The 24,960-nt window shown below is 56.3% G+C and overlaps 7 protein-coding genes across 7 annotated transcripts; 2 read left to right on the top strand and 5 right to left on the bottom strand.

Annotated features, from left to right (window-relative positions):
• Positions 1-68: 68 nt before the first annotated feature.
• D7B24_004935 (uncharacterized protein) lies at positions 69-1,844 on the bottom strand (the record flags this gene model as incomplete). The annotated part of the gene is made up of 2 exons (XM_028639099.1): positions 69-1,651; positions 1,706-1,844. 2 exons carry the CDS (start codon positions 1,842-1,844, stop codon positions 69-71), a joined length of 1,722 nt encoding a protein of 573 aa, XP_028496453.1.
• A 3,604-nt stretch (positions 1,845-5,448) lies between these two features.
• D7B24_004934 (uncharacterized protein) lies at positions 5,449-7,002 on the top strand (the record flags this gene model as incomplete). The annotated part of the gene is made up of 2 exons (XM_028639098.1): positions 5,449-6,129; positions 6,187-7,002. The coding sequence occupies 2 exons, from the start codon at positions 5,449-5,451 to the stop codon at positions 7,000-7,002; spliced, it is 1,497 nt and encodes a 498-aa protein (XP_028496452.1).
• Positions 7,003-7,127: 125 nt separating this feature from the next.
• Positions 7,128-9,119, bottom strand: D7B24_004933 (uncharacterized protein; the record flags this gene model as incomplete). Its single annotated transcript, XM_028639097.1, has 3 exons — positions 7,128-7,340; positions 7,388-7,653; positions 7,706-9,119. The coding sequence occupies 3 exons, from the start codon at positions 9,117-9,119 to the stop codon at positions 7,128-7,130; spliced, it is 1,893 nt and encodes a 630-aa protein (XP_028496451.1).
• Positions 9,120-9,806: 687 nt separating this feature from the next.
• D7B24_004932 (uncharacterized protein) lies at positions 9,807-10,808 on the bottom strand (the record flags this gene model as incomplete). The annotated part of the gene is made up of 1 exon (XM_028639096.1): positions 9,807-10,808. One exon carries the CDS (start codon positions 10,806-10,808, stop codon positions 9,807-9,809), a length of 1,002 nt encoding a protein of 333 aa, XP_028496450.1.
• Positions 10,809-14,261: 3,453 nt separating this feature from the next.
• Positions 14,262-14,939, bottom strand: D7B24_004931 (uncharacterized protein; the record flags this gene model as incomplete). Its single annotated transcript, XM_028639095.1, has 1 exon — positions 14,262-14,939. The coding sequence occupies one exon, from the start codon at positions 14,937-14,939 to the stop codon at positions 14,262-14,264; it is 678 nt and encodes a 225-aa protein (XP_028496449.1).
• Positions 14,940-16,937: 1,998 nt separating this feature from the next.
• On the top strand, positions 16,938-18,662 carry D7B24_004930 (uncharacterized protein; the record flags this gene model as incomplete). The annotated part of the gene is made up of 1 exon (XM_028639094.1): positions 16,938-18,662. One exon carries the CDS (start codon positions 16,938-16,940, stop codon positions 18,660-18,662), a length of 1,725 nt encoding a protein of 574 aa, XP_028496448.1.
• A 632-nt stretch (positions 18,663-19,294) lies between these two features.
• Positions 19,295-23,493, bottom strand: CNHHK5 (His Kinase A domain containing protein; the record flags this gene model as incomplete). The annotated part of the gene is made up of 6 exons (XM_028639093.1): positions 19,295-19,684; positions 19,734-20,220; positions 20,269-20,651; positions 20,709-21,410; positions 21,465-23,325; positions 23,450-23,493. The coding sequence occupies 6 exons, from the start codon at positions 23,491-23,493 to the stop codon at positions 19,295-19,297; spliced, it is 3,867 nt and encodes a 1,288-aa protein (XP_028496447.1).
• Between the last annotated feature and the right edge of the window lie 1,467 nt (positions 23,494-24,960).

Raw genomic sequence — 24,960 nt, 5'->3', positions numbered from 1 at the left:
AGCGTATCAAGTTAATTATGTGAATTATGGGGAGCTAATCATATTACACCACTCCAACAACCCTCTCCTCAAGGAGGAGTCGTCGTCTTGGGACGGGGAATGCAGGGCGGCCTCGTTGACGTGGGCACAGCCGTGGTGGTAGGCACAGTGGGCACCGTGTCGACAACTTCGATGCGGCCCTCAATCTGCGCGTTGATAGGGTTGTTGTCGCGGACGTAGCGGGTGAGAACCTCGTCCTGCAGGTCAAGCGGGATGAAGTTGGTGGTCAGCTCGAAAACGTTGTCACCGCCGCCGGCAAGGAAGTCGAGCGTGACAATGGTGTACTCGGCATCGTCCTCAATCTCCTCGCCATTGATCAAGACGCTGACGAGGCGCGAGCCAACAGCGAGAGCAGGGTTGTACTGGATCTTGATGCTGCCAGAGACCTGGAAGCCCGACGTGACGGGGCGGCCGTTGAACTGGTTGACGCGGCTGACGCAGCCCTCGAGGATGCGGCGGACGTCAGCACCAGAGAACTTGAGCTCAGTGATGGCGTTGCCGAAGGGGAAGGAGATCAGGACGTTGCCACGAGTAATATCACCAGCCTCAATACCGGCGCGAATGCCGCCGGCGTTGACCAGCGCAAAGTCGGCACCCTCAGAAGCGCGGTACTCGTACATGGCGTCAGCCATGACGTTGCCTAGAGTGCACTCTTGCGTCTGGCAAGTGCTCTGGACGAGTTCCACGTTGGTGAAGCCAATGACCTCGGCAGCGAACTCCTCGAAAGGACCGCGCCACGACTTGATCTGGGCCTTGAGAGCCGCATCCTCCGCAGTCTTGTTGGTGAGGTGGATGGGACCGCCGTGGTAGGCGAGAGCATGGCCCTCCTCATCAAAGGTGACGTCAATGTAGCCGAGGTACTGGCCCCAGCGCCAGGCCTGAACGACGAAGACATCATCACCGTTGGCGTTCTTGACAATGGTGGGGTAATCACCCTGCGGAGCCGTACCAGCAGGAGTAGCGGTGCCCAGGGGCGTGTGTGAGTGACCACCCATGATCAGGGACAGACCAGTGGTGGCAGCAGCAAGCGCCTGATCGTCAGTGTAGCCGATGTGGGTGAGAGCCACAATACGCTTAATGTCGGTGGTGGCGTGGATCTCGTCGATGGCACGCTGAACGCTGCTGACGACGTCGAGGAACTCAGTGCCAGGTCCAGGGTTGGCAATGTTGGCCGTGGTCTGGGTTGTGCAGCCAATGACGGCCACGCCGTGCTTCTCGTAGATCTTGTACGGCAGGATGGTCTTGTTGAGAGCGGGGTGAGTGCTGACAATGTTGGCCGAGAGGACGGGGAAGGTCAGGTTCAGCAGGAACTCGCCGAGCTCATCATCACCACCGTCAAATTCGTGGTTGCCGAGAGTCATGGCATCAAATCCGAGCTGGTTGACCGTCTCGGCAATCTTCTCTCCCTTGTAAAAGGTGTAGAAGAGGGTGCCCTGAAACTCGTCGCCGGCATCCAGGAACAGCGAGTTCTCGTACTGGGGACGGAGCTCATCAATGGCATGCTTGACACGGGCGTAACCGCCGAAGCAACCGCGCTCGGGGCGCGTGCAGTCAGTGCCCGAGGAAGAGAACTCGTCGAGGTGCGCGTGAACGTCGTTGATGTGGAAGAAGGCTGTCGTTGTTGTTAATGAGACGTATGGCCCAACTGGGAAGAGGCATCACATACACATGTTGAAGTTGCCGGCCGCGTCAACACCACGCTTCATCATGCGGGAGCTGTAGAGCTGGTCGATGTCGATCTTCTCGTGCGAGGCGACGACAGCACCGGCGGCGAACGCCAGGGCCGGCAGGATGTTCTGTCTCATCTTGGTGGTAGTTGCTGGGGGTGACTAGGACTTGTCGGTGCCACGGGAACGAGTGCAGACAGGACTCAACGAGGTGACAGATTGAGCTGCAGAACGCGTCGGCATGATCTGCAGTCGAAGGGAGGGCCGACTTGGACTAAATACCATCGGTACGACTTGTAAGACTCGGTTGCCCACATGGGAAGTGACGGCAACATGTGCTTGGCTGCAGCCGCGAGCGGGGCGTTGGAACTGCTGGGACGCCGGCTCTCCAGGGACCACGAACATGGAAGCTCTAATCTCTGGATGGTGAGTGGCTGGAGGGCGCCGACGAGGTGCCTGGCCAAGGTATCCAGGTCCCAGAGTGTCGTAGAGGATGCTCGGGATGTCTTGAGCCCCTCCCCCACGTGCAGACGCCATAGGCTCACTTGAGGCTTATCAGCGGGTCAATTGCCGTCCTTGGGCGGGCGCCGTTGGGGCTTTTTGGCGGGGAAGCAGGCCCCCGGCAGAGCGCGAGAGAGGCATTGACCAATCTCAACGGCGATTGCGGCCATGCTTTTTGAGTTTGCGGAGCTTGGAGCGTAGTTGGAGCTTGGAGCGTGGTTGGAGGTTGGGTCCCAATCTTCTATTCCCCTCTGTTGTTCCTGTCAATGAATGCCGTTGTCGGGCAACATTTGGCAGCTCTTTTGTTCAGTTCCTTCTGGGTCCTCGTCACTGCTGGGGAAGCTCGTTGATTGCCAGACTATCACTGGTCATGTCGGTCGCTGCAGACTGCGTACTCGGGATTTGCTGTCGGACAGCCCCTCGCCACGTCCAGGAACCAGGCGATAGCCGGCGGCCGTTAGTTCGATAGTCAGGATCCCTTGAGATTTGAGAACGCCGCCATTCACAAAAATCGCCAGGCGAGGCTTGGGTCCTTCTTGTTGTGGGCAAGGCGCAGGGCGTCACTGGCCGCCTTGTACCGAGGTGGCAAGCGAAGTCGGCTGGGAGGCACCCAATGTGCTGCTGAGCTGCGCTGGAGACGCTCCGTCCTGGTGGTGAAGGGTCCGCCGGCCCAGAACTGATCGGGAAGGTCGCAAGGTTGTGGTAACGATAACCCCGTCGGACGTCGCCGAAGCCAGCTCCAGTGCGGGGGAGTACAGAGGGACTGGCCGCACAACGGCCACTGCACTGTGGTTGCTGAGCGATGACGGGCTGGTGGCCAGCAATTCGACAGCTGACAGAAAATGATGGCGAATGGATGGTCTAGGAGCTTCTGATGATCATCACTGGTGACAATGGGTGCTGTCTTCGTTCTGGTAGTATCACTGAGGGACAGCTTTGGGAGGGGCGGGAGGTGGAGGTGGGCGGAGCATAGAAGCCGCCAGTGATTCAAGCTTAAACTCGCCAGTGGCTGCCCAAGTTAAGTGGCGGTGCGGGTGCCAAAGCCCTGTGGCTGCTACTGACCGCAAATTCAGGGGCTGGACCGATGACTTAGGTAATCCATCGATAGACGAAGCAGACAGATTTTTAGGCAGTCGTAGCTGTCCCATTCAAGTCACTACAACCTCAGAAGGAGCATCACCAGCCAGTTTCGTCAGCTTCATCAATTGCCCGATTCGGCACTACTGTGTCGTGGTCTTTTGGCATGGGAAAAAGGCTCAAAAGTCAATCTACCTGTCCTTGAAGCGACCTCCGCCGCCACCCATGATAGGATTTCCTCTTCGCCCCGGTGTGGTTTCGCTGGACCGCTGCCAACCCAAGTCTTACATGATGCTGTTGTTCCTCGTTGGCACATGAAGGCATCGTGAAAAACCAAACAAGCGAAACCTTACGGCTTCGTCATGCTCAAACTCTTCTCGTCGGAAGCCGGCCTGCTCGACTCAGGGCACCGAAAATCAATTACCACCATGGTCTCACGTAGAGCATGGCATATCAGCAGGTAACATCGAGATACTCACGATGCTGCACACTCAGCTCAGCCGGTCGACCGGATATTGCACTGCAGTTATCCGGATCGCTACTCATGAGCCTCGGATGTCACGAGATTGTCCGCCCCTCGAGGTAAGTGCTTCGCAGGAATCACGGACCACATCAGCAGCGGCATGACTCGGTCGAACTCAATCATCCACCAGGGGTGCCGCCTCATTTCGGCTCTGCATCATTTCCAGCAATGGAAGATGTCATACAAATCGAAACTGCACGCGCATCTGGCGTGGGTGGCGATCGAGGGCAGTTCGCGACTCGAGAAGCATCAACAGCGCAAGCCACCATGACCATTGTCCGAACCAGCCATTCCAAAAGAAAAAGGAACACCCGGCGCCAATGGCCGCTTTGAATCGGTCGCTGGGTGCTCATTTCCCATCCACGTGCATGGCGCCGACGCCAATGAGCGCCAGCGAACGCCTCGTCGAACCCGTCGAACGCACAAACACGATCCACGAAGACTTTTCCCCCTCCCGTTACGGCCGGCCGGCTGAGGGCCCAGACTGAGGGTGGGTGGCTGGGTTGGTTTGAGTACGAAAGGGTCTGAAAATCTGCCCGGAACAAACTGGCCTGGCTTACCTCCACCCCTGTGCGTTCGTCGGCCTTCTGCCCGTGATTGGCATTTGGTACGCTCCCAACTTCAAACACGCCAGCTCTAGCGCATGCCAGCTGAACAGACGAGATGCCTGGGCTTGCCGTAGCCTCTGACGGCGCCCGATTGCCGCCGTCAGAACGCCCACAGAAGCCGCCTTTCTTCCACCGGGCTTTCGACTATTCCACCTGTCACTTTCTGCCCAGACCAGATCATCGAACCTATGCAGGTGATTAACCCTATGATTGGCAATCGTTGTACTGGCATAGATGTAATGGGAATCAGCCCCAGCTCCCACGACTGGGAGTAGTGCTGATCAGATCGCTTTTCAGCCCTCAATCACCAGAGTCCCAGAAGGATGCGGTGCAATCTAGCGAGGCTTACCTTCTGACTCGGACCCGAAGCACCTTGCTGCCTGTTCGCGCCCTCAGGGTCTGCCCCCTTTTGTGCCCTCCAAGGAAGAGGCCCGTCGGGGAATCACCCTCCCGACTCGTGAGTGCCCCTCCCACCTCATCAGCAGCCAACGACAGCCGCGGTCTGCACATGAGGAATGCCCCTCTGAAGCTCCAGAACCAAGAGCAGCAGGGATCCAACGTGGTCCCCCACCTTGTTCAACTTCGCAGGATCGCTTGATGCGACCACGTTGGGAGGCGCTAATGCCAGAGAAGCTGCACGTCGACTGAAGTCGTTCCTGGACCACCCCGGGCAGCTCACGGTTTCGCCGCTAATAACGCCTAGTACATGACTCCGTCGTTTCTCACTCGCTGCCGCCAATGTTGGTATTCCATAGAGGCTTGGCCTTAGCCTCGGAGAATATTGCGGACAGTGCTGAGGCGTCACTGAGGAGGGGGCAAAGGAAAAGCCTTATGCGTTGACTCCATTGATATACCACACTTCTTCCACATTGGTCTTGGCTTTCTGCCAACTGCAGTGCATCCATCCAGCGGTCTATCTAACTGTTCGAGATTTGCTGGCAGTGGAGGGTTCGTGACCACGACCTCAGATGCATCCCTAAGAGAAACTCTGGACAACCGACGACGATAACAACGACGAAACGACCGCACTGTCATGAGCGAACCACACCTCGTTGTCCGCGGCGACGACTCGATCCTCAGTCTCGCTCCGCTCCCCGCTGTCCTTCACCGCGGGCTCGTTGCCGTATCTTTCTTCGGTTTCCTTTCTTTCATCAGCAGCGTCGCCCTTCTGTTCTTTCTGCTGTTCAAACTGGTACGATGGCAACTTCGACCGATCGACCTGGCCTCCGGGACCAACCCCAAGGCCACGCCGGTGGTGGATCATGAACTTCCCGATGAGCATCTCTGTCCTCAGATGGAGGTGCCAGCACCGCAAGAGGAGGTGACGACCGTATGGGGACGACTTCGCAGGGATCCCCCTAACCAGTTCCTCGTTTTGATCTTGAACCTGCTCTTCGCCGATATCCAGCAGGCCCTCGCCTTCTTGCTCAACGCTGCGTGGCTGCGAAAGGATGCCATTCGTGCGGGGACTTCAATGTGCTGGGCGCAAGGCTGGTTCGTTTCGACGGGTGATTTGGCATCCTCCGTCTTCATCTTCCTCATCGCCATGCACACATATTTGGGGGTTGTACGAGGCCACCGGATGGCCACGTGGGCTTTCTACACCACAATCATGGGCGGTTGGGCCTTCACCTATCTGACGGCCATCATTGGCGTCATCATCACGAACAACGGCGCGTCCGTGGGCGGCCTCTACGTTCGTGCTGGTGCATGGGTAAGCATGATTTATCAGAGAGTTGAGCTGAACATTGCGCTGACATGCATCACCTAGTGCTGGATCAACTCAGCTTACCAGGACATCCGTCTCTTCCTGCACTACCTCTGGATCTTCCTGTCGCTCGGCATCACCTCGGTCCTCTACATCCTCATCTTCTTCCACATCCGCAAGGCCACGCTTGCGGCCTCGCGTGAGGGACACCCAGGGCACAGCAAGCAGAACCTTGCGGCCCCCTTGCACCGCCGCTCTCTGATCGACCACGCCTCGCAAAGGACCTTCCTCTTGTACCCCTTTATCTACGTCATCTGTACGACACCTCTAGCCGCTGGTCGTGTTGCCTCCATGGCCGGTGCCACCCCGTCCCTCGCATACTTCTGCTTCTCTGGCTCAATGATCGCCTGTAACGGGTGGCTCGATGTGCTACTGTATGCCACAACACGTCGCTCCATCGTCTTCTCCGACCTGCCGCCTTCACAAGATACGGGTCTCGAGACCTTCGCCTTTATGCGCACACCGCCGAATCGCCGATTCGGCAACGTCGTCTTTGTCGCTGGTGGCGCCGAAAACATGGTAAACGACGACTACAGGGGCCACTCCCGCGGTGGGCGCAAGAAGCTCGGCTCACTCGGCAAGCTGACAAGGCTGCGCGGTGAGGCGGGCTCTAGTGAGGACAGTCTTCAAGGCCCTGGACAGCAGGGCAGTGGCGGCGGTAGCGGCGGAGGCGGCGCTGGTCTGGCGATTCAGATGGAGACAGTTACGAGCGTCGTCGTCGAGATGGACCACCACGGGCTCGAGTCGAGGTCAGGGACGGGAACCGGACGGAAGGGCAGTCTTGCGAGCGATGCCGTGAGCATTGACTCGAGGGTATGAAATTGCATAAGCCGCATGGCATGAGTGGGATTAGCGTTGTGTTTTTAGTAGAACTATAGATGAATCCATCGTTTGCGATGGTGGCCACAGGCCTAATGATACCATACCCCTCTTATCAAGTCAGATCATTCTGCTGCCTCATCCACATCGTCGTGATATTTTTCTTCGACTTCGTCTTCCAACATTTTGTCAGCATACTCGGCTTCGTACAGCTTCTGCCTCTCATCCCGCACGTGTTGCCAAATCTCCTGCCTCATCTGCACGAGCGCATCGATGCACTCTTGCCTCCTGAACTCGTGCGTAGGCCATCCGTGCTCGAGGTAGATCTTCCGCGCCAGCTGCACTTGTTAGCATTATCTGTGGCCGTGGCCAGACTTCTTCTCACCTCAATCTCCAGATCCAGCGCCCCCCGCACATTCTCCCCTTCCTTCGCTGCGATGCCCCCCCAAATCTCAGGCCCGTAGACGTCTTCGTCATACATGCCCTCGAGTCTCCCCAGATCCGGCATAGGCACTAGATCTAGCGTAACGAGTCGATGGATCAACTTGTCAAAGAACGAAGAAATCGGCTCCGCCTTGTTGCGCAGCCAAGGAGTCTTCTTTGTCGAGCCTCTATCAACCTGCATCGTGGCGTCGTCGACCATGATCTCGCCTAGCGATATCGTCAGTGCCAGCGTAGGCCTCTCAATTGATGACATATGTACCTTTCTCTAAATCCACGAGCCACCAGTGCGAGTCTGATTCGGTTCTCGCCTTGACGACGGCCAATAGTGTCCCTGGCAGGCCCGCTTTGTACGGCGAAAAGCCGAGGTCTTGCAGGTTTTTCTTTGCGAGTTTCGACGGGCTTTGCTGGAGGAGGTAACCGTCATGGAGGTATCGAATTGGGTAGCCTTGTATGAAAACCTGCCACTGTTGATCATCCATCTCGCCCGCCTCACGAATGTATGGCAAATGACGGAGCACCTCAATGGTCCAACCATCGTACTTCAGCGCGCGGAGTTTATCTTCTTGGAAGAGAGGCGGCTGCCAGCCTTCGAGGGGAGGGTACTCGACAGCTTCGGTGGGAAGGTAGGCTGCACGCGTGAGGAGGGTGTAGTAGCGCGTCAGGCCGTTGATGAGGGCGTCACGAGTAGCCGTCGCTTCATCCTGTGTCGGGGGGGCGGGTACAGCTAGACGGACTGGGGCCTGGCCTTCGCGCGGCACCTGGAAAGTGTGGGAGATGTTGTCCTTGGCGAGTTGCTCACTGACATGGTCAAACTCGGCCTTGTCAAGATCAGACCACAGCCCGGCGAGCTCGTTTGCCATGTAACCGGCCCCGCCCTCTTCTTCCATTTCACGGTCGCTGGACGTCCACTCGCTTTCAGACGAAGCTCGAGACGTGTCCTCCGGTGGCCAGTCCTCATCTGCCTCGTCATCAAACATCTCCTCTCTCGCCGCCCTGCACTCCTCAATTCTCCGCCTCATTCTCCGGAACCAGGCCATCTCTCGCAGGAACTTGGCTCGGTTCCACACAAGAACATTATGTGTCCCCGTCCACCCGCACCTGATCTGCACACCCCGCAACGCTCGCTTCACGATGTCTTCCCGTCCCCACTCGTCGGAGAACAGGGCGGGCGCCATGTCGTCTACCGGCGGCAGCGGCATGACGGTCTGATCTTTCAGTTCATCAATCCGCCTCTCGAAGAATTCTGTCGCGGAGACTATCTCATTCGAGCGAATCACCTCTCCTGTCGCGCAATTCAGTGTGCAGTCTACAATTTCACCACCCCTGCCAGGGTCGACGCAGAAGGCACGGGCAAGTACGATCACGTCTGGTGGTAGGTCAGGGTGATCCTCTCGCAAGGGCTCCAAGTAATTGACCGCAAGGGCCTTGACCATAATGGGCCATTGCGATTTCTGCCCATTCGGAGCGGCATAGGGCTCCAGGTAGGGGATGTGGCGGAGTAGAGAAATGGCCGCTTTGGAGCGAGTGGGCGGGATGGAGAGGGCGCCGAGAGGCCAGCCTCCAGCCGGCGGGTTTCGGATCGTCTCCGGGGCGAAGAGACCGGAGGAGGATAGCGTGGTGTAGTAACTCTTGAGAGCGTGGATGAAAGCATCCTTATCGGAGAAATCGGGCATGTTGGCGCCGATGGGTACTGACCTCGCCCAACCGTGGGTTCATTGGGAAGAAGTGGAAGAAGTGGATGACACTCTTGAAGGTGTTGTTTTCTCCAGTGTGCCTCAGGCTGTGTCGAGTCGAAATGGGCAGGTCTGGATCCTGCCTCGTTATCGTCATTCTGCGACAAGGGAATCAAAATACCAAATTGTGGGCAGCAACCACCTCTCGTACGTCTTCTGTCAGCTGGCTGTCAAAACGAGGTACGGCGCGAAGTCATCATGAGGAAGTCTGCCTGGCAGCCCTGGCCTGTTTGTTAGTCCCCGGCGGCGGGGCAGAGCCAGAAGTCGAAGCCAGATGAAGTTGTGCCGAAATGGACGCAGCAGGGATGATCACGAAATAGACCGCCACCGGACGTTCGGCCCCGGAAGGTTGATTAGTTAATCCACATTGTGAGTCTCATATTCTGCCTATTCTTCGCCGAAGCTGAAGAGCGCAAACACTGCCAATCAAACATCAATGCACACCAGGCAGCGGAGAACAGGAACCTTTGAAAAAAGCATTCGGCGAAAAGCAGCCGTGCTCATAGAAGAATAATTACCGAATATATACAAGTATCAGAACAAATGTTCAAGGTCCAAGTTCCATCACGAAAAAAAGTCGGGCCTCAAGCCCTGCATTCCAAGAAGAGAGGCGCATCAAACGCACGCTTAGAAGCCTAGGGTCTGACCGGCGGTGCCGTAGACACGAGCCTTGACATTGTTCTTGCCGTAGAGGTTGTAGCTGTAGGGGATGTTGCTGCTGCCAAGGGTGCCCTTGGGCGCAGTGTTGGTGGAGGAGCCCCAAGAGATGTCGCCGACGGTGGCGTAGCCCTTCTCCTTGGAGTCGACCGAGATGATGCCATTCTTGGTCGACTTGTCAAAGACGGTAGACTCGACACGGACCTGGGCGCCCATGCGGGTGTTGACGGCGGAGCTGCCGACCTCGAGGTAGTAGTTGTTGTAGATGTGGACGGTACCGAAACGGACGGAGGGGTTGCGCGAGTTGACGTTGTACCAGTAGTTGTTAGCGTAGGTGACGTGAAGCTTGCCCTTGTCCTCCTTGGCGTTCGAGTCGGTGTGGCCGACAAGCGAGGCCTTGAAGTGGTCGTGGAGGAAGGTGTTGGAGACAGTCACCCAGTCGGAGCCGTGGGTGATATCGAGGAGACCGTCATAGTAGTCCTTGCCCGACTTGAGGTCGGAGGACAGGTCGCAGTGGTCAACCCAGACGTTCTTAGAGGCCTGGATACCAATGGCGTCGCCGTTGGAGTCCTTAACCTTGCTGATCTTCATGTTGCGAACGATGACGTTCTTGACCTTGTTGATGTAGAGGCCGGCACCGACGAGCTCAGAGCCCTTCTGGCCGATGATGGTTTTGTCCGACTGCACACGCACCTTGGCGCCGCCGGAAATCTTGCCCTTGACAACAATGTTGAGCTTGCCACTCGATTCGGCAGCCTTGGTGAACTGCGCAAGGGTCGACACAGTTGTCGTGGCACCACCCTTGCCGCCGGTGGTGCCACCGTTGGTGCTGGCGTAACCGATGTTGCAGCTCTCGGTGACGGAGGCGCGCTTGGCAATGAGCGCAGGGCTGCCGTCCTCCTGGATGGTGGGAGTGGGCGTGGCCGTGGCGAATCCCAGAAGGGCGAGGTTGAGAACGTTGGAGAACTTCATCGTGATGGTTTGGACTTGGTGTGTTATATCAGGTAATGAGGTGATAAAGGTTTTGCTAAGTATGGGAAGGATCCAGTCCAAGGGCCACACAAGAGTGAAGTAAAAGAATGTGATGTAAAGAATGTGGAAGTCAAAGAGAGACAATGTGAGATGGAGAGCAAGAATCAACTGTAAGAAGCCAGCGTAGTGCTGGATCTTATACTAAGCGGTCGCACGCTCTCCAAACGATTATGTCTCCTCATCAAAGGGTCCCTGTCACGCCACCCCCATGGTGGATTGCCGTTAAATGAGAGGGCGGGTAGGTTATGATGGGCCTTTACCATGTTCTCGGCATATCCCTATCTGGACGCAAGGCAGCTCTTTTTGGCCCATACCAGCTACCTCCAGCTTGGCATTTGGACTTCAATGATCAGGCAGTGGTTGACATGGTCATCAAGTCAAAGTTTGTTTGCTCCTAAGTAAGTATACGCATCAGTGATAAATATCGGTATTTTTGCCTAAACCTTGACCAGCAACATATAGCGTCTTTGAATGTCCACCTCAGTCACAACCACACAACGGTACACCATATAGCCACTGGCTGAAGATGGTTCCACCAGTTAACCTTATGGACAACAATCTCCGACCTCCGAAGGGTGGGGAAGCATGAATCTGAAACAGGGTCACTGATTGCATTCCTAATGCTCGTGATTGAGCTCGATTGACCTCGTGTATCCTCGCCTGGTATGAGTGTGATACATCCGGATATTCGGGCTCGGCGCCTGACAAGTGGGGAAAGCCACGGAGTCGGCGCGCCAGCACGGCGAGGCCGCCGAAAGGGACTGATGGCTCTGATGACCAATTCTCGAAGGTAGACTTGATTGAAAGCCCTGACTGACCGTAGAGAAGATATCCAAGGCATTCCTCCGCGTCGGCGATGTCTCCCTTCGTAATGAGAGTGGCTAGCATTGGCACGAAAGCTTGGTTTGCCCCTTTTCCGTGGCTCCAGAACTCTGCCAGGAGGCACCACCCTCACGGCGCAAACTTTCCCATCCTCCTTGGCCCGCGTCCCAAGACTGGCTGGAGGTTTGAGCTCTTACAAGGATTTTCAGCCAACGAACTCGCGAACTCCATGCTTCTGTGGATGCAATGTTGCTTGGTGTTTGCCAAGTCGAGGCCGCGTCATCCGAATATTCGGATCGAGCCGGGGACACCGGAACATTTAAGCACCACGTCTCAATTCAATGCGCTGCCAAATGGATACGAAAAGGGTTGATGCTTGAAGGCTCGTCTTGAATCCAGGATCACGGTTCGCCTCGGGTTCATCACTAACATTGTTGATCTTGAGAATCGTATCCCGAGTTCAGACGAACAACCGAGTCGGCCGTGATGCCCCACCAAAAAGCAGTGCCAAGTTGACATCGGCATTACATACCCGGTATGGTTGAAAATGATGTCCCCTTGGAAATATGCATTTCTCTTGCCGCTTTTGCCCCTTTAATTAATTGCTGAGGCCCAGGCCTCTAGCCAAGTTGTCGTGAGTCTGGGCAGTAACTGACAAGCGCGAATGCTTCACCGGGGACCAGACTCTACGGAGAACATCATTCCGTTGACCGATAAATTAAAAGTTGGCTATCAACATGATGAGCCGATCAAGAGCTATTCATGTGGAAAGACTTTGCTGACACATACGGGTGTTCAAGTCTTACCTTAGGCGACATTTCTTTTTTATGAAAAGGTTACTTGTTATTTAGCACGAAGCTATATTGGTCACCCAGGCAGCAATAAAAGGCCGGGCTGTTGGGTCACTTTCGCATAGAAAGAGACTTAAACCGAAGAACTAACAAACGTAATCATAGAGATAATACCTGTGTACAGGCCCCTCTAAGTAGCATGAGCGAAGAAGACTGCGCGATAAATACAGTACTGTCCGCCTTCACTACGTCTAAGGTTGACCTCACGTTGTAGGTTACCGCACGATAAGGGCTACCCTGCACACTTTTTTGTCACTTCAATGAGGTGCTGTCATATCCCGGATACCCCTTTTGTACCTGGCAGCTTATATGTATGGCTCTATAGTGAGCAATGAGGTATCCCTTCTAGTGCTCCCCTCACCACTTCAGGTGTGCCTGTCGACCCGGCCTGGCCTACGATGAGTCTGATTTATTCCTCTCGTGACACCAAATCGACTACTTGCTTTTCATAATGGGCTATCTAAAGCAGATTGAGGTTAATTTCCCTCCTTTAGATACTGGGAGGCATGCTGATATCGACCGAAGGAGACTGCAGGAGGACATGGAAATAAGTCTACGTGCTATCTACCTCCTTGAACGAGTCCCACATCCAGCCACCAGGACAGGCTTGGCAAAATATATCGAACTATACCCGGGAGTTGCTGCTGGATCTGCGTTTGGATCAAAGAAATCCTGTGTTACCCCGCCAAGCCCACGTTGCTCTTAAGGGACGACCGTCCAGACATGAAAGAACAAGACCAAGCCCTCCCACAGATACCACATACGAACTTGCCACTATTGACTTCTAACTCCGCTGAATATTCAAGCCTTCTTCTCTTAATTAATCAATCTCCGAATCGAGATATACGGCTCCAAGGTAATCGAGCACGTAAAGGTCCAGAGACGCCACCAATGGTACTTACAATCTTGGCTACGATGGCGTCGGCGTTGATGGAGACTCTGCTCTGCAGATCGAGACGACCACTTGGCATACTATACTTCGGGTGGTTGGTTTCAATGTGGTCAAGGCCTGTGTCACCTTTTCACTTCGGCAATTTGGCGTGGCTCCTCCGGTGTCGCTTTGCGAGACGAAACCCGAAAGACTTCAAAGCCACCCGCATCTGCAACGTGCATGATGTATGTATCGGCATCCGGCTTTCTTCGTCTCAGTGGCAATATGCCACCGATGAGTTCATTGCTTGGCTGCAGAGTATGCTCATAGTGAGACGCACGGTTCCCAATCGTACACTACGGATCTCTGAGTTTGAGTATGAACCCTGGGTTCCGGAAGTCGCGAAAAAGCGGTATACACAACCTTTCCCCTAAGCTAATCATATTATTCACCGATGTCGTCCCAGTTGCTGGCCCAGTTTTCAAAGAAGATGAGCACCATCTGTGAGCTGGTCTTCTCGATCGTCTCATGACATGTGTCATGTTCCTCGTCTGTAACACTCCTCGCGACTACGGATGGGGCTGGTATCCTCGTTAACCGCTCTATGCTCACTTGGGCCGAGTCTCTTCTATATAATCAACTCACATCAATAGCTACTGGACGTAATCGACTGATTATCAAACCTAAAGGTAATTATTATAAATGTACGAGCTCGTTCTTCGCTTGTCTTGTGGGAAAGCTTACACAACCAAGCCGTGTATGTTTATCTAGTACTGAGATTTTCCTCTGTTAATTGGCAAGCATCGCATCTCTACGAAGGCCGTGGTGAGATCTCACGCGACGCTCATCCTAAGCCTCGCCTTTCTGCCCTGGGACTATGCGAGTCATGATGATTCCCCCTCGAGTAGTATATTCGCTCCGAGTTGCGTAATCTTCGGGCAGCAGTTTCGCATCACCGTTGGCCATGACAGCTTCCGCGAGCGTGCACCGGCCCACCTCCTCAAATCCAAGACTCTTGTACAGACCGACGGTGGCGGTGTTTTGTGGCTTGACCATGAGTCGCACCAGGGAGCTCGAAGCAGGCCTCTCCAGCTCGAGGTAGCGGAGTGCTTCCAGGCAAAGCCTTTTGCCTAAGCCGTGGCCGCGGTGCTCCGGAAGGTTGTACAAGCTGAGCATCTGCCACTGCTCTGAATGCGCGTCTGGATCCACGGGCGGCTGACCTGATTCTTCGGGCAGATCATACTCATCTTGCGTCAGTGGTCCGCGCAGCGTAACTTGCCCGACCCATTCGGCGGTACCGGATCCGATATGAGAAGCGGCGCAAATGAAGGTCTCTTTTCCCTTCTCAGAAAGGCGTTGTTCCCAAACTTTGTCGCCGAAGCCTGACTCAATTTCATGCGTTGAGGAGAATGAGTCGGGGGATGTGCTCAGTGCCTTTAGGCGGAGCTTGCGATATTGAGCGACAGAAGCCGCTAGCTGTTCGGTCTGCGAAATGCGAAAGAACGTGTACGTGTAGTCGGAAGCCATGGTGTAATGCCCAGTTGTGCGAGACAAAGGTAACAGAAGATGATGGACACGATGTCCTTAAGACACGGCATGAGGCACTCTTATAGCTAGAGGATTTGTTATCGGACTAGGTCAGCCGCCAGTGGGTCAAAGGCACTAAGAATAGCACCTACAGCGAGATTTAATTTTTGATTAGTAAAACCGGCCCGCTCGTGAACATGATTTTGGAGTCGTAGGGTGCTATCCGCCAATCTCATTCTAGTGTGAGACTGTAAACATTGTGACTGACCTCAAGCTCGTGAGCATAGGCCTGTCACTTATTCAGTGATGCTGATGGAGTGGCCTTTTTGTGTTTCTGAATTCACCCAAGCCGGCTATTGAGACCCAGGAACCGACGTCAATGCAGCCTTCCAGCCTCCTTCTCAGGGGCTGCTTCTACGTACAGCTCAGTATGGGAGTTCGCGCTTCTGACAACCTTCAACTATGTCGATGTGGAGAAGCTGCGTCAAACACATTTCTAGAGTGTATAGGAAGCTAACCAGTCGTTAGTAGCGTGGTTGCGGTACCTAGAAGGTGACAAGGCGTTTGTAAAGAAGTCACTTATTCCAAAGAAATTCTACAAACACAACATACTTTCTAAGGCAGTTGCGTTGACATAATCCGATCCTTACTTATAGCAAATGTACACTTTAACTACCTTGCCTGTCCATCCATCCGTCTATCCGGTATATCCACGCGTTCTACGATATTGATCGATCAGTGTACATCTCGTCCAGTGGTGTATCGCGGATTCCTACTACCTACCCTCCAGATATGTAAGTTCTCTTTGACCGTCCGTCTCACTCGTGTATCTGTACTAGTCTGTAATACTCTCGAGTTCATTAGGGAGCTTGTCGCCTGACGATATCTCGTAGAACACTACTGCCCGCTATAGTAGCACAATAGCTCACTGCCTTCAGCAAGTCTTCATAAGATGTCGTCATAGAAGTGAGTAAAAAGAAGCTCTATCTTGGAACTCTGAGAACGTCTTTGAACTTGGACTATAGTCGGAAACAGAGGGATCTTGCGTCGTTGGTATAGAAAGGGATGATTTTGCATCACACGACAAGCTTGGAGAAATCTTTGATTGGCAGTGAAGAAGCCCACCTACGAATGTTTGTAGAAGCGACGAAATCCATGCAGAGTTCCAACCGTCAACTTTCTATCGACGCGCAGCTGATGCTGCCGCCTTGGTGCGCATCTTGGGTTGTCAGGTAGGGTTGACTGAAATGCCTTGACTGACCCATCATGTCGGTGCTGGCTGACATTCCATAAGAAGTGCCGATGACACTCTGAATACTCGTCTTTTATTTTCCGTACGGATTAGCCTCTGGAATTAAGCCCTTCTGGTGAGTTCGTAATTCATACGTCAATTGATTACCCCATGCGCAGTACTCGGAATAGCAATCCCTTGACAAGACCAGAGGCGAACAGGATCCGCAGCAAGTAACGCCGAGATGTGCTTAGCATTTCAGATCTCTGCAGTGACTGGGAGCAACTTGACCAGAGCAAAGGTTCTGGCGGGGTGAAGAGGTCTTCCTCAAGGCAGCACTGAAATCAATGCATGCGCATAACGGGGAGGGCAGCCGAAATCCTGGTTTTCTGATTCCCACAATATTCCAGAGCCTCTCTATCGAGCCGCTGTCCCTGGCTACTCTGAGAGCAGGTTCCAGGTAACTTCCAAAGTCAGTTCGCCATCAGCATACCATGAAGGCGAAGGAGGTGCGGTCCGGCGGCCGGAATGACGCCTCCAATTTACGTGATGCCGGCTGACGGCAAGGATGGCCCAAGTCAAGACCGGGAAGGTCGATGTAAGCTGACGCTGACAGTCCCATCGTGGCTCCACATGTGAGGATAAAGTAACTCTTGGTCCTGACATGAAGGCCATTCTTCCAGCGTCTCCTTCACTCTACCTTCATTGCCGTCCCCAGGTAGCTTAGATCAATCGTTGAGATCAAACACTCCAATTCTTCCGCGACCATGATTAACATGGAACTGCCTGTCACCCCTCTCGTCGTCACTCTCCTTCTCCTGGTTCCATTGACACTCTACATCCTCCAGAGGCCAATTCCCTCGATCCCTCGCGCGCCATGGGCCTTCTTGACGACGGATCTGCCAGCGCTCATATCCCACCCGACGACGGGGTTCGCCTATCTCAAATCCCTCCCGACCACCCACCAGACGCCGCTGCGCCAAGTCTGGCTGAAGCCCTTCTCGCGTCCCTACCTGCTGCTCGCCGACTACCGCGAGGCGCGCGACATCCTCACGCGCCGCCGCGAATGGGACCGCAGCGACTACTCCATCTCCATCCTCGGCGGCGTCGCGCCGCGCCACCACATCAACCTGAAGCACGGCCCGGCATGGCGCTACCACCGCGCCCTCCTCGCCGACACCATGGGCCCCGCCTTCCTCCACGCCGTCGCCGCCCCCGAGATCTACCGCTCCGCCACGGCCCTCGTCACGCTGTGGGACCTGAAAGCCGAGCGCGCCGGCGGCGCCCCCTTTGAGGCCGGTGGTGACATCTCCCGCACCGCCCTCGACGCCGTCCTCGATTTTACCTTTGGCAAAGCCTTCCCGCACCGCACGCTGCCGGCGCAGACGCGCGCCGCCGAGTCGGCGGAGGCCCAGGACGGCGGCAGGCACGTCGAGCGCGGACCCCGCGGCGACGCCGTCTTCCCGCAGGGCGCCATGCACGAGACGCTCGAGGCGACGCTGCACGCGGGCGAGCTCGTCGGCCGCGCGGCGGCGACGCCCTTCATCGACCTCGCGTACCGGTACTTCGCCTTGCTGCCGTCGGAGCGACGCTTCCGCGCCCTCCAGCGCGGCTACGCGCGCGAGCAGATCCTCGGCGCCGTCGCGCGTCTCGACAAGGTGCGCGGCGCGTGGCACGACGACGACGAAGATGACAGCTGGGCGCGCTCGGCCGTCGACCTGATGATGGCGCGCGAGCGCCGGCTCGCGGACAAGGAGGGCCGCGCGCCGGTGTACGTGTCCGAGGACACGTCGGACGAGGTGCTCGGCTTCATCGTCGCGGGCCACGACACGACGGCCACGACGCTGAGCTGGGGCCTCAAGCGGCTGACGGACGCGGCGGCGGCGCAGGCGTCGCTGCGGGCGGCACTGCGGGCGGCGCACGCGGCGGCGGCGGCCGAAAGGCGCGCGCCGACGGTGGCGGAGATTGTGGCGACGAGCGTGCCGTACCTCGACGGCGTCCTCGAGGAGATGGTGCGGCTCGGGACGCCGGTGCCGGTGCTCGAGCGGCAGTGCGACCGCGACACGACGGTGCTGGGCCGCGCTGTGCCGAAGGGGACGACGATGCTGATGCTCGCGCAGGGGCCCAGCTTGACGTCGCCGGCGCTGCGGATCCCCGAGGCGGCGAGGAGTCCGTCGGCGAGGCCGTGCGGGGCCTGGGATCCCGAGGGCATGGAATTGTTTGCGCCGGAGCGGTGGCTGTCGACGGACGGCGCGGGGAATGTCGTATTCGATCCGCTGGCCGGGCCGGTGCTGGGGTTCGGCGGCGGCGTTCGGGGGTGCTTCGGGCGGAAGTTGGCGTATCTGGAGATGAGGATCGTCTGTACTCTTGTAGCGTGGAACTTTGAGCTTTTGGAATGTGGCGAGGAGCTTTCTGGGTATGAGGCCATGGAGGAGATTACGTACAAGCCGACGAGTTGCTACATGAAGCCGAGGCGGTGGGAAGACGCGTGACGGTTTGGCCCCTTTTCATGATGGGTCGGCTCTTTTCCGAGCTCATCACTGTTGGCCATACTAGTATGCCGTGTTCATGTTGCACATCATCACGTCGGATTCATAGCACCCGTCGGCTACAAAGCCCAAAGTCAGTGGCAGCTTTGCCTGAGCGGTGACCTGTGCAGCTTGATTCCCGACTGAAACGAGCTGACCTGTGGAGTGTGCGTCTTACACGTACAACTACTCAGTGTGACAACACCTAGAAGGGCCTGCTCAACCTTGTACAATCACAATCTGCCTCCCATTTCTTTCGGAATACTCCTCGTCATGATCACAAGATTTCTCATACAACAATGAGCCCTTCCATTGTCGTGTTCAACAACACAGCGCACCCAAGCTCCGCGAGGGCTCCGCAGTCACAGTAATGACGTGACATTCATATATGCGTCATGGGGTATCTACTCTTCCTCGGCCGGAACCATAAGCCGGGTGGATCGTTCATCATGCATCCAGAACAACCAGAGGCTGTTGACCACCTGCCGCCCCAAACGCCGTGTCGCATGCTAAAAAGGGCGAACCTCATGCCCGGAATCTCGCGCAACGCCTCCTGCAACATCGTACACACACCTGCCGGCTTTTGCTTCTTTTCATCAAGTCGTAATCGCTGCCGCCTTTTCCGAATCGGGCGATTTGCGGCCCTCCACATCGGTCAGTCCCTTCTGCCGCAGAATCGTGTGCAGCTCGCCCATGCGCACCGGGCGCGTCAGGAACAGGTCCAGCCCGCTCGCAAATGCCTCTTTCCGCGCCTCTTCAGAGCCCAGACCTGTGATGGCGATGATGGTCGTCGGAGCAAGTTTGTTGAGACGCTCGAATTGGCGAATTCGCCGCGTTGATTCGAGGCCGTCCATGACAGGCATATTGATGTCCATGAGAATACATGAATACCTTCCGGGGTCCGCCGAGAAGGCCTCGAGTGCCTCAAGTCCGTTCATTGAAGTGCAGTGCTCTCGCCCCAGCCTCTTCATAAATGTGGACAGGATCTGGACATGTCAGTCTGAGCCTTCATCGAGACGGTACGTAGCAACTCACCTTGAGGTTGATAATGTTATCATCGACAATCAAAAAGTGTTTCTGGTCGGTGCTGGAGGAAGCTGCAGCTCCAGTGGCATCGGCGCCCATCGCTTCTGTTTGGATCTCTTTGACTGTTTCGACCGCGTCTTGCGCTTGGCCCGCTTCCTTTGCAGCGACAGGCGCCTCGATAGGGACTGTTTCGTTGGAATGAGTCGCTTGGCTGACACTGATACTGTTCGTAAGGGGTGTTCGCCGTTTGGGCAGAGCCAGGTTGAATTCAGAGTCGAGATCTAGGTTCCATAGCCGACAAGCTATCGAAGACACATTTGACTCGCCGGGTACTCCGTTGGGTTGTAGACTGGCTGTGGTGCTGCAAGTATTGTTGGACGGCGCATTGTTCCGGGCATTTGAGACTGATGCCGCCGCAACGGCGTTGACAATCTTGAGCTGCTGCCACCGGGTCAATGCAGCTGCGACAGCCTTGCCAAACTTTCTCGGCGTGTTTCTGCAATCGATCAGCTAATGACTTGAACACGGTACTTCGGAGGCTTACGGTTGATGAACAAACTCAAAAACGGCATGAGGGGCTGACGCTTTCAGCACAGAGTCGAATTTCATCGAGTTACCCGCGTTGTGACATATAACAACGCTGGGGACTGGATGCTGCTGAATAGAGCGGGCGTCGAGCTGGCTGAAGGCTGCCTCGCTGTAGATGACAACATCAGCATCGGAGGAAGCGGCGCCGGCAACACTCTTCATGCCACTCAGCTGCATTCCGAACCACCTCAGTGGAAGGGATTCAATAGGAATATCCTTGCCACCAGTTGTGCTATTCGGCCCAACAGGCTTCTTGGTGAAACCAACAGCCGATACTTTGACGTCGTGCAGGATTTTGGAGTCAAAAGCGAAACGGCTATCGACCTCCTTGACGGCCCTCTGCGTCGGCGCATGGGTGAGGGGAAGAGAGACGGCGACTGTGGTACCCCTGTTTACACGGCTCTTGACGCTGATGGAGCCCCCGAGGGAGCCCACAATCTGGCGAACGAGACTGAGGCCCAGACCGGTTCCCGGCGCGAGGCGGTTTTCTTGAGAGAACGGAACAAAGAGCTTCGTGCGCAGGAACTCCTCGGTGATACCCTTGCCAGTGTCGGCGACGGTAATGACAACGTTGGCAGAGCCTTTTCGCGGCCCCTGAGCTGCGGCCTCTTGCCCGAGCGTGATCTTGATGTGGCCATTCGATGTGTACTTCAGCGCGTTACCGAAAAGATTCATAATGATACGACGAATCGCACCAGGCTGAGTAGAGAATGCCCACGAGCAACTAGGGTCCATGTCGATGATGACGTGGACGTCGCCGAGGTTTGTCGGCAGGCTGTTCGAGCCGTCTCGGGTCTTGCTCAGGTCTACCGAGTGGATAGTGTCGAGGCGTTCCTGGGCTGGACTCATGGGGCCCTGCGCACCGTGTCTCGTGAGCTGCTCGGCAACCATGTGTTGGAAGCTGTGGCCGATGAAGACGCTCTCGATTACTTCCTCGGCGAGGGCATCAAGCTGAATCTCCGACACTAGGGTCATCATGCCGTTTTCGATACTTGTCTCGTCTTTGCTGTCGTGCGTCATGCCACGACGACCCTTGTTCTGCCTCCGACGTGCTCTCGACGACCGCAGAAATGTGTTGATCTTGCTGTGCGCGAGCAACTAAATGGCAGTTAGAATCGAGAAACAGGGCCAGCTCGCAGAGAGCATTCTTACATGATCAATGGTATCCAAAAGCGTCTTGCCCGAAATCTCAATCGTATGGACAACATCGACTTGGAAGGCGTCCAACTGTGTGTCATGGAGCAACTCAGCAGCGGCGACGACGCCATGCAGCGGCGAACGCAGCTCGTGGCTCATGGAGCCGAGAATGTCTGTTTTGGCCTTGTCAGACACAGCAACATCGAGCCGCCGGATCTCCGCCATGGTGATCATGCCAAAGGCCCTGAGGTAGGGCAGATCGGCGTCCCTGGTTATCATGCGAGCTGAGTTCTTGCTCCAGACGAATCCGCCAGCGTGCCACCTGTCTTTGTAAGGGTCCCACAGGGGCACCATGGCGATGCTTCTCGCGGCGGGAAAGAGCTTCCCGATGGTCGAAGCTTCGTTCCTCCGTGAATATGGCGAGCCTTTAGGTTTGCACTTCTTAACGTTGACCGGCGGAGAGCCATCTTCTGCGCCTTCGAGTTCTTGTGACAGAGAATCCGAATCATCGCCCGATGATTCCTCCGAGTACCATGATCCAGTTTCGTCATAGCTGAAGATCTTGCCGTTCGGATAGCGCCGCATGAGCTTCTTAAGAAACTTCTCGGTGAGCGTTTTTGGCGCGTCGGGATCAACTGTATGAGAAGAAGGGGGCATCGGATGGTTGTATGACGTAGAACTGCCAAAGACGCGGCATGGAGTCTCCTGGTTGCTGGTCTGGCTTTGCCCCGATAAACTGTCATCGCTGCTCGAGGTGGGGCCGTCTGAATCAAGCGACGTGTTGTGCGAGCTCATGGAGTCAACGAGTCCGCCAAATGAGCCGACACTGGCGTCAAGGAACATGGCTCCGTCAATGTCAAGAGACTCACGGATAATGTGTGCAGCCTTGGCGAAAATGCGATCGACCTCGACCTGGCGGGGATCAGCTGGCGACACGCTGGAAGCCGTCGTGCTCGTCGTTTCAACGGTGTCGGAAGAGCCTGAGCAGGATGCAGCGATGCCATCGTTGGTCACAGGACTGATGCTTGGGCGGATAGCTTCCTGAATTCCAGCAATCTCTTCGGACGCAGTTTCAGAGACCTCGACGAGGCCGTCATCGCCGACGACAATGCGGGGTGCCTCGGGCCCGTCCGGGGTGTAAGAAACGCCATTGGGCTCATAGGCTCGTGCTTCAGCAATGTGGTGGTCAGTCTCAGACCACCAATTGCCAGGCTCGTCTCGGCCCTGGATGAAGTTGCTCAGGCCGTGAACCATCCGCTCGCTGCGCACATATGTGTCGGTGACGCGTCTCGCCTCCATAAGGCCCATGATGGTCCGAGACAGATCACTCATGAATTCGACTTGCTCGTCGGTCAGGGCGTGGCGGGCTTCGGGGCCGAAGACGCAGAGAACGCCAATATTGATGCCCCTGGCGGAGCGGAGCGGCACACCAGCATAATATTTGTGACCGGGTGTGCCGCTAACGAAGGGTCGCTCGTGGAATCGCGGATCGACAGATAAATCAGGAATCAACGTCACGGGGAGAGGATGTCCATTGTTGTCATTCTTGGGCCCCGTGTATACTTTTTCACCCGCTCCCATGAGAACATGCTCGCAGATGCCGTACGTTCGAGGGATGGCAGTGCCGCAAAGCCACAAGTGATCCTCAAAGTTGGGAGTGTTGGCGCGGAGGGGCAGGGTCGGCGTAGCTTCGGCGACAACGTACTGGCGGCGGCGGTCAAAGAGGGAGATGAGGGCGCGCGAGGCATCGAGGCGGATGGCGCACAACTGGGCCAGGGCGGTCAGGTTCGTATCGGAACTGGAGGAGAGTGTCTCGCGCGGGACGGGGCGATGAGGTTCGTTCAGCACGGTTTTCGAGATGAGGAGGGAGTCGTATCTGTCGGCAGGTCATGTCAGTTCACAAATGTTCGTGCATGCATGCACATGGTCAAGGTCGGGGGGAGGATGGAGGATGGAGGATGAATGATGCGACTGCCAGCAGTAGGTCGATGGGCACATACTTGAGAGTCTCCCACTCGCGGACGCCCTCGTTGACATCGGCCATATCTCCGGTCCCTAAAAGGTGGGAGATTGCGCAATGGTTTGCGAGGGCATGAGAGCCGGTAGATGGTCCGGTCCGAGGTTGGTTGTAGGTCGACCGAGCCTCGTCGTCGTCGAAGGGGCTTCCGTCTCGTTCGCTTGGTGGCCTGGACAGAGAGGCGCGTGGTGGAGGTTTGGTTGGAGCTTGGGTGGAGGTCAAGGACGCAGAGACGCAGGACGAAAGCCTCGCGGGACGCTGAAGAGCGTGGATGGCAATGGCAAGGGTAACGAGCAAATACAGGGCAGGGTCAGCCGAGTCGGCCCCAGGGAGGCGAGCTACAAGCGGCAGGCGGCAAGTGGCAGTGGACAAGCGCAGCGTACCTCAGGTAGGGTCCCTTCCAATGTACGGTCTGTTGGGGGGGGCAAGTCGGGTGGGAAGGGCAGGAGTCGGTTTGCTTCCGGGGTACGTGGGTGGACAAGAGGGGGAAGGAAAGGGCCTGGCCAGACCCCTAGACCAGAATCGAGGCAAGTTCGACCCTAGTAACCAGCCTGGGGGGTGGCCTTGGTCGAGAATGATCCAAAGAGCGAAAACGACGTCGACGTCAACAGGCTGCCCCAGCTACGGTACCTATGCGATGCGTTGCGATCCCTACGCTGCGATGCGGTACATCTGGCGATCGTCGATGGCGGCTCGTCCGTTGAGCATCCTCTGTAAACAAGTGCTCGATTCTTGGCGGGAGCTGGCAGAGCAAGAAAGTGACAAACCAGAGCGAGTGTCCCTCGTCCACACAGAATGGGCAAATGTTCAGAATTGCATGCATCAGCCACGCCCGAGGGGCAGATTTCCATGTAGCCACACCCAGTCCTGCCTCTCCCCACCCCTGGCCGTGTGGTTTCGCCCCCCTCTGGCGGCCGATCCCAGCACCTGAACCCGATGGCACTAAAAGGCACCAGGTGGGGGCGTGCCGTTACCCAATCAGTGCCTGTCCTCTCCCGATCCAAGAAACTCTCCCTCCTCCCCCTGCCCTTGGCCCCCTTGGGCCCTCTGACGATCGAGCACTGCGATTCTGTTGCATCGAGATTTGTCCTTCAACCCATCGAGATTGATCCTCCATCCTCCGTCATCCAGCATCTCCATCATCCATCAAAACCCATGACGTCGGACCTGTCGCCGAGTTGTCTCTGCTGACACGATTCGATCACAAGGTGCCAAAGATCGCGAGACGGCAAATCTACGGCCCCGGCCGCGCCGTCGATGGCCCCGTATCGTACGCGGCACCCGTAGCGGCCGCCGGCTGCGAGCTCGATGAGACCAACCAACAAAACGGGCCCTGCCCCCCCCCCGTTGACTCGGCTGTGGAAAATGGAAAAGGGGGTCCGGGTTCTGGTAGAGGCAGGGACCAAATGCCTGGTTACGCGGTGGCCCGCCCACATGCACCCCATTGCGGGACGATGCTGCACACTGCGAAGACTCGCTCCAAAGGATTACTCA

The sequence above is a fragment of the Verticillium nonalfalfae genome (genome assembly GCF_003724135.2).
Source record: "Verticillium nonalfalfae strain VnAa140/NRRL 66861 chromosome Unknown scaffold_29, whole genome shotgun sequence".
NCBI classification, from domain to species: Eukaryota; Fungi; Ascomycota; class Sordariomycetes; order Glomerellales; family Plectosphaerellaceae; genus Verticillium; species Verticillium nonalfalfae.
Note: the sequence above shows the minus strand (reverse complement) of the source record. Positions and strands in the feature narration are given on the sequence as shown.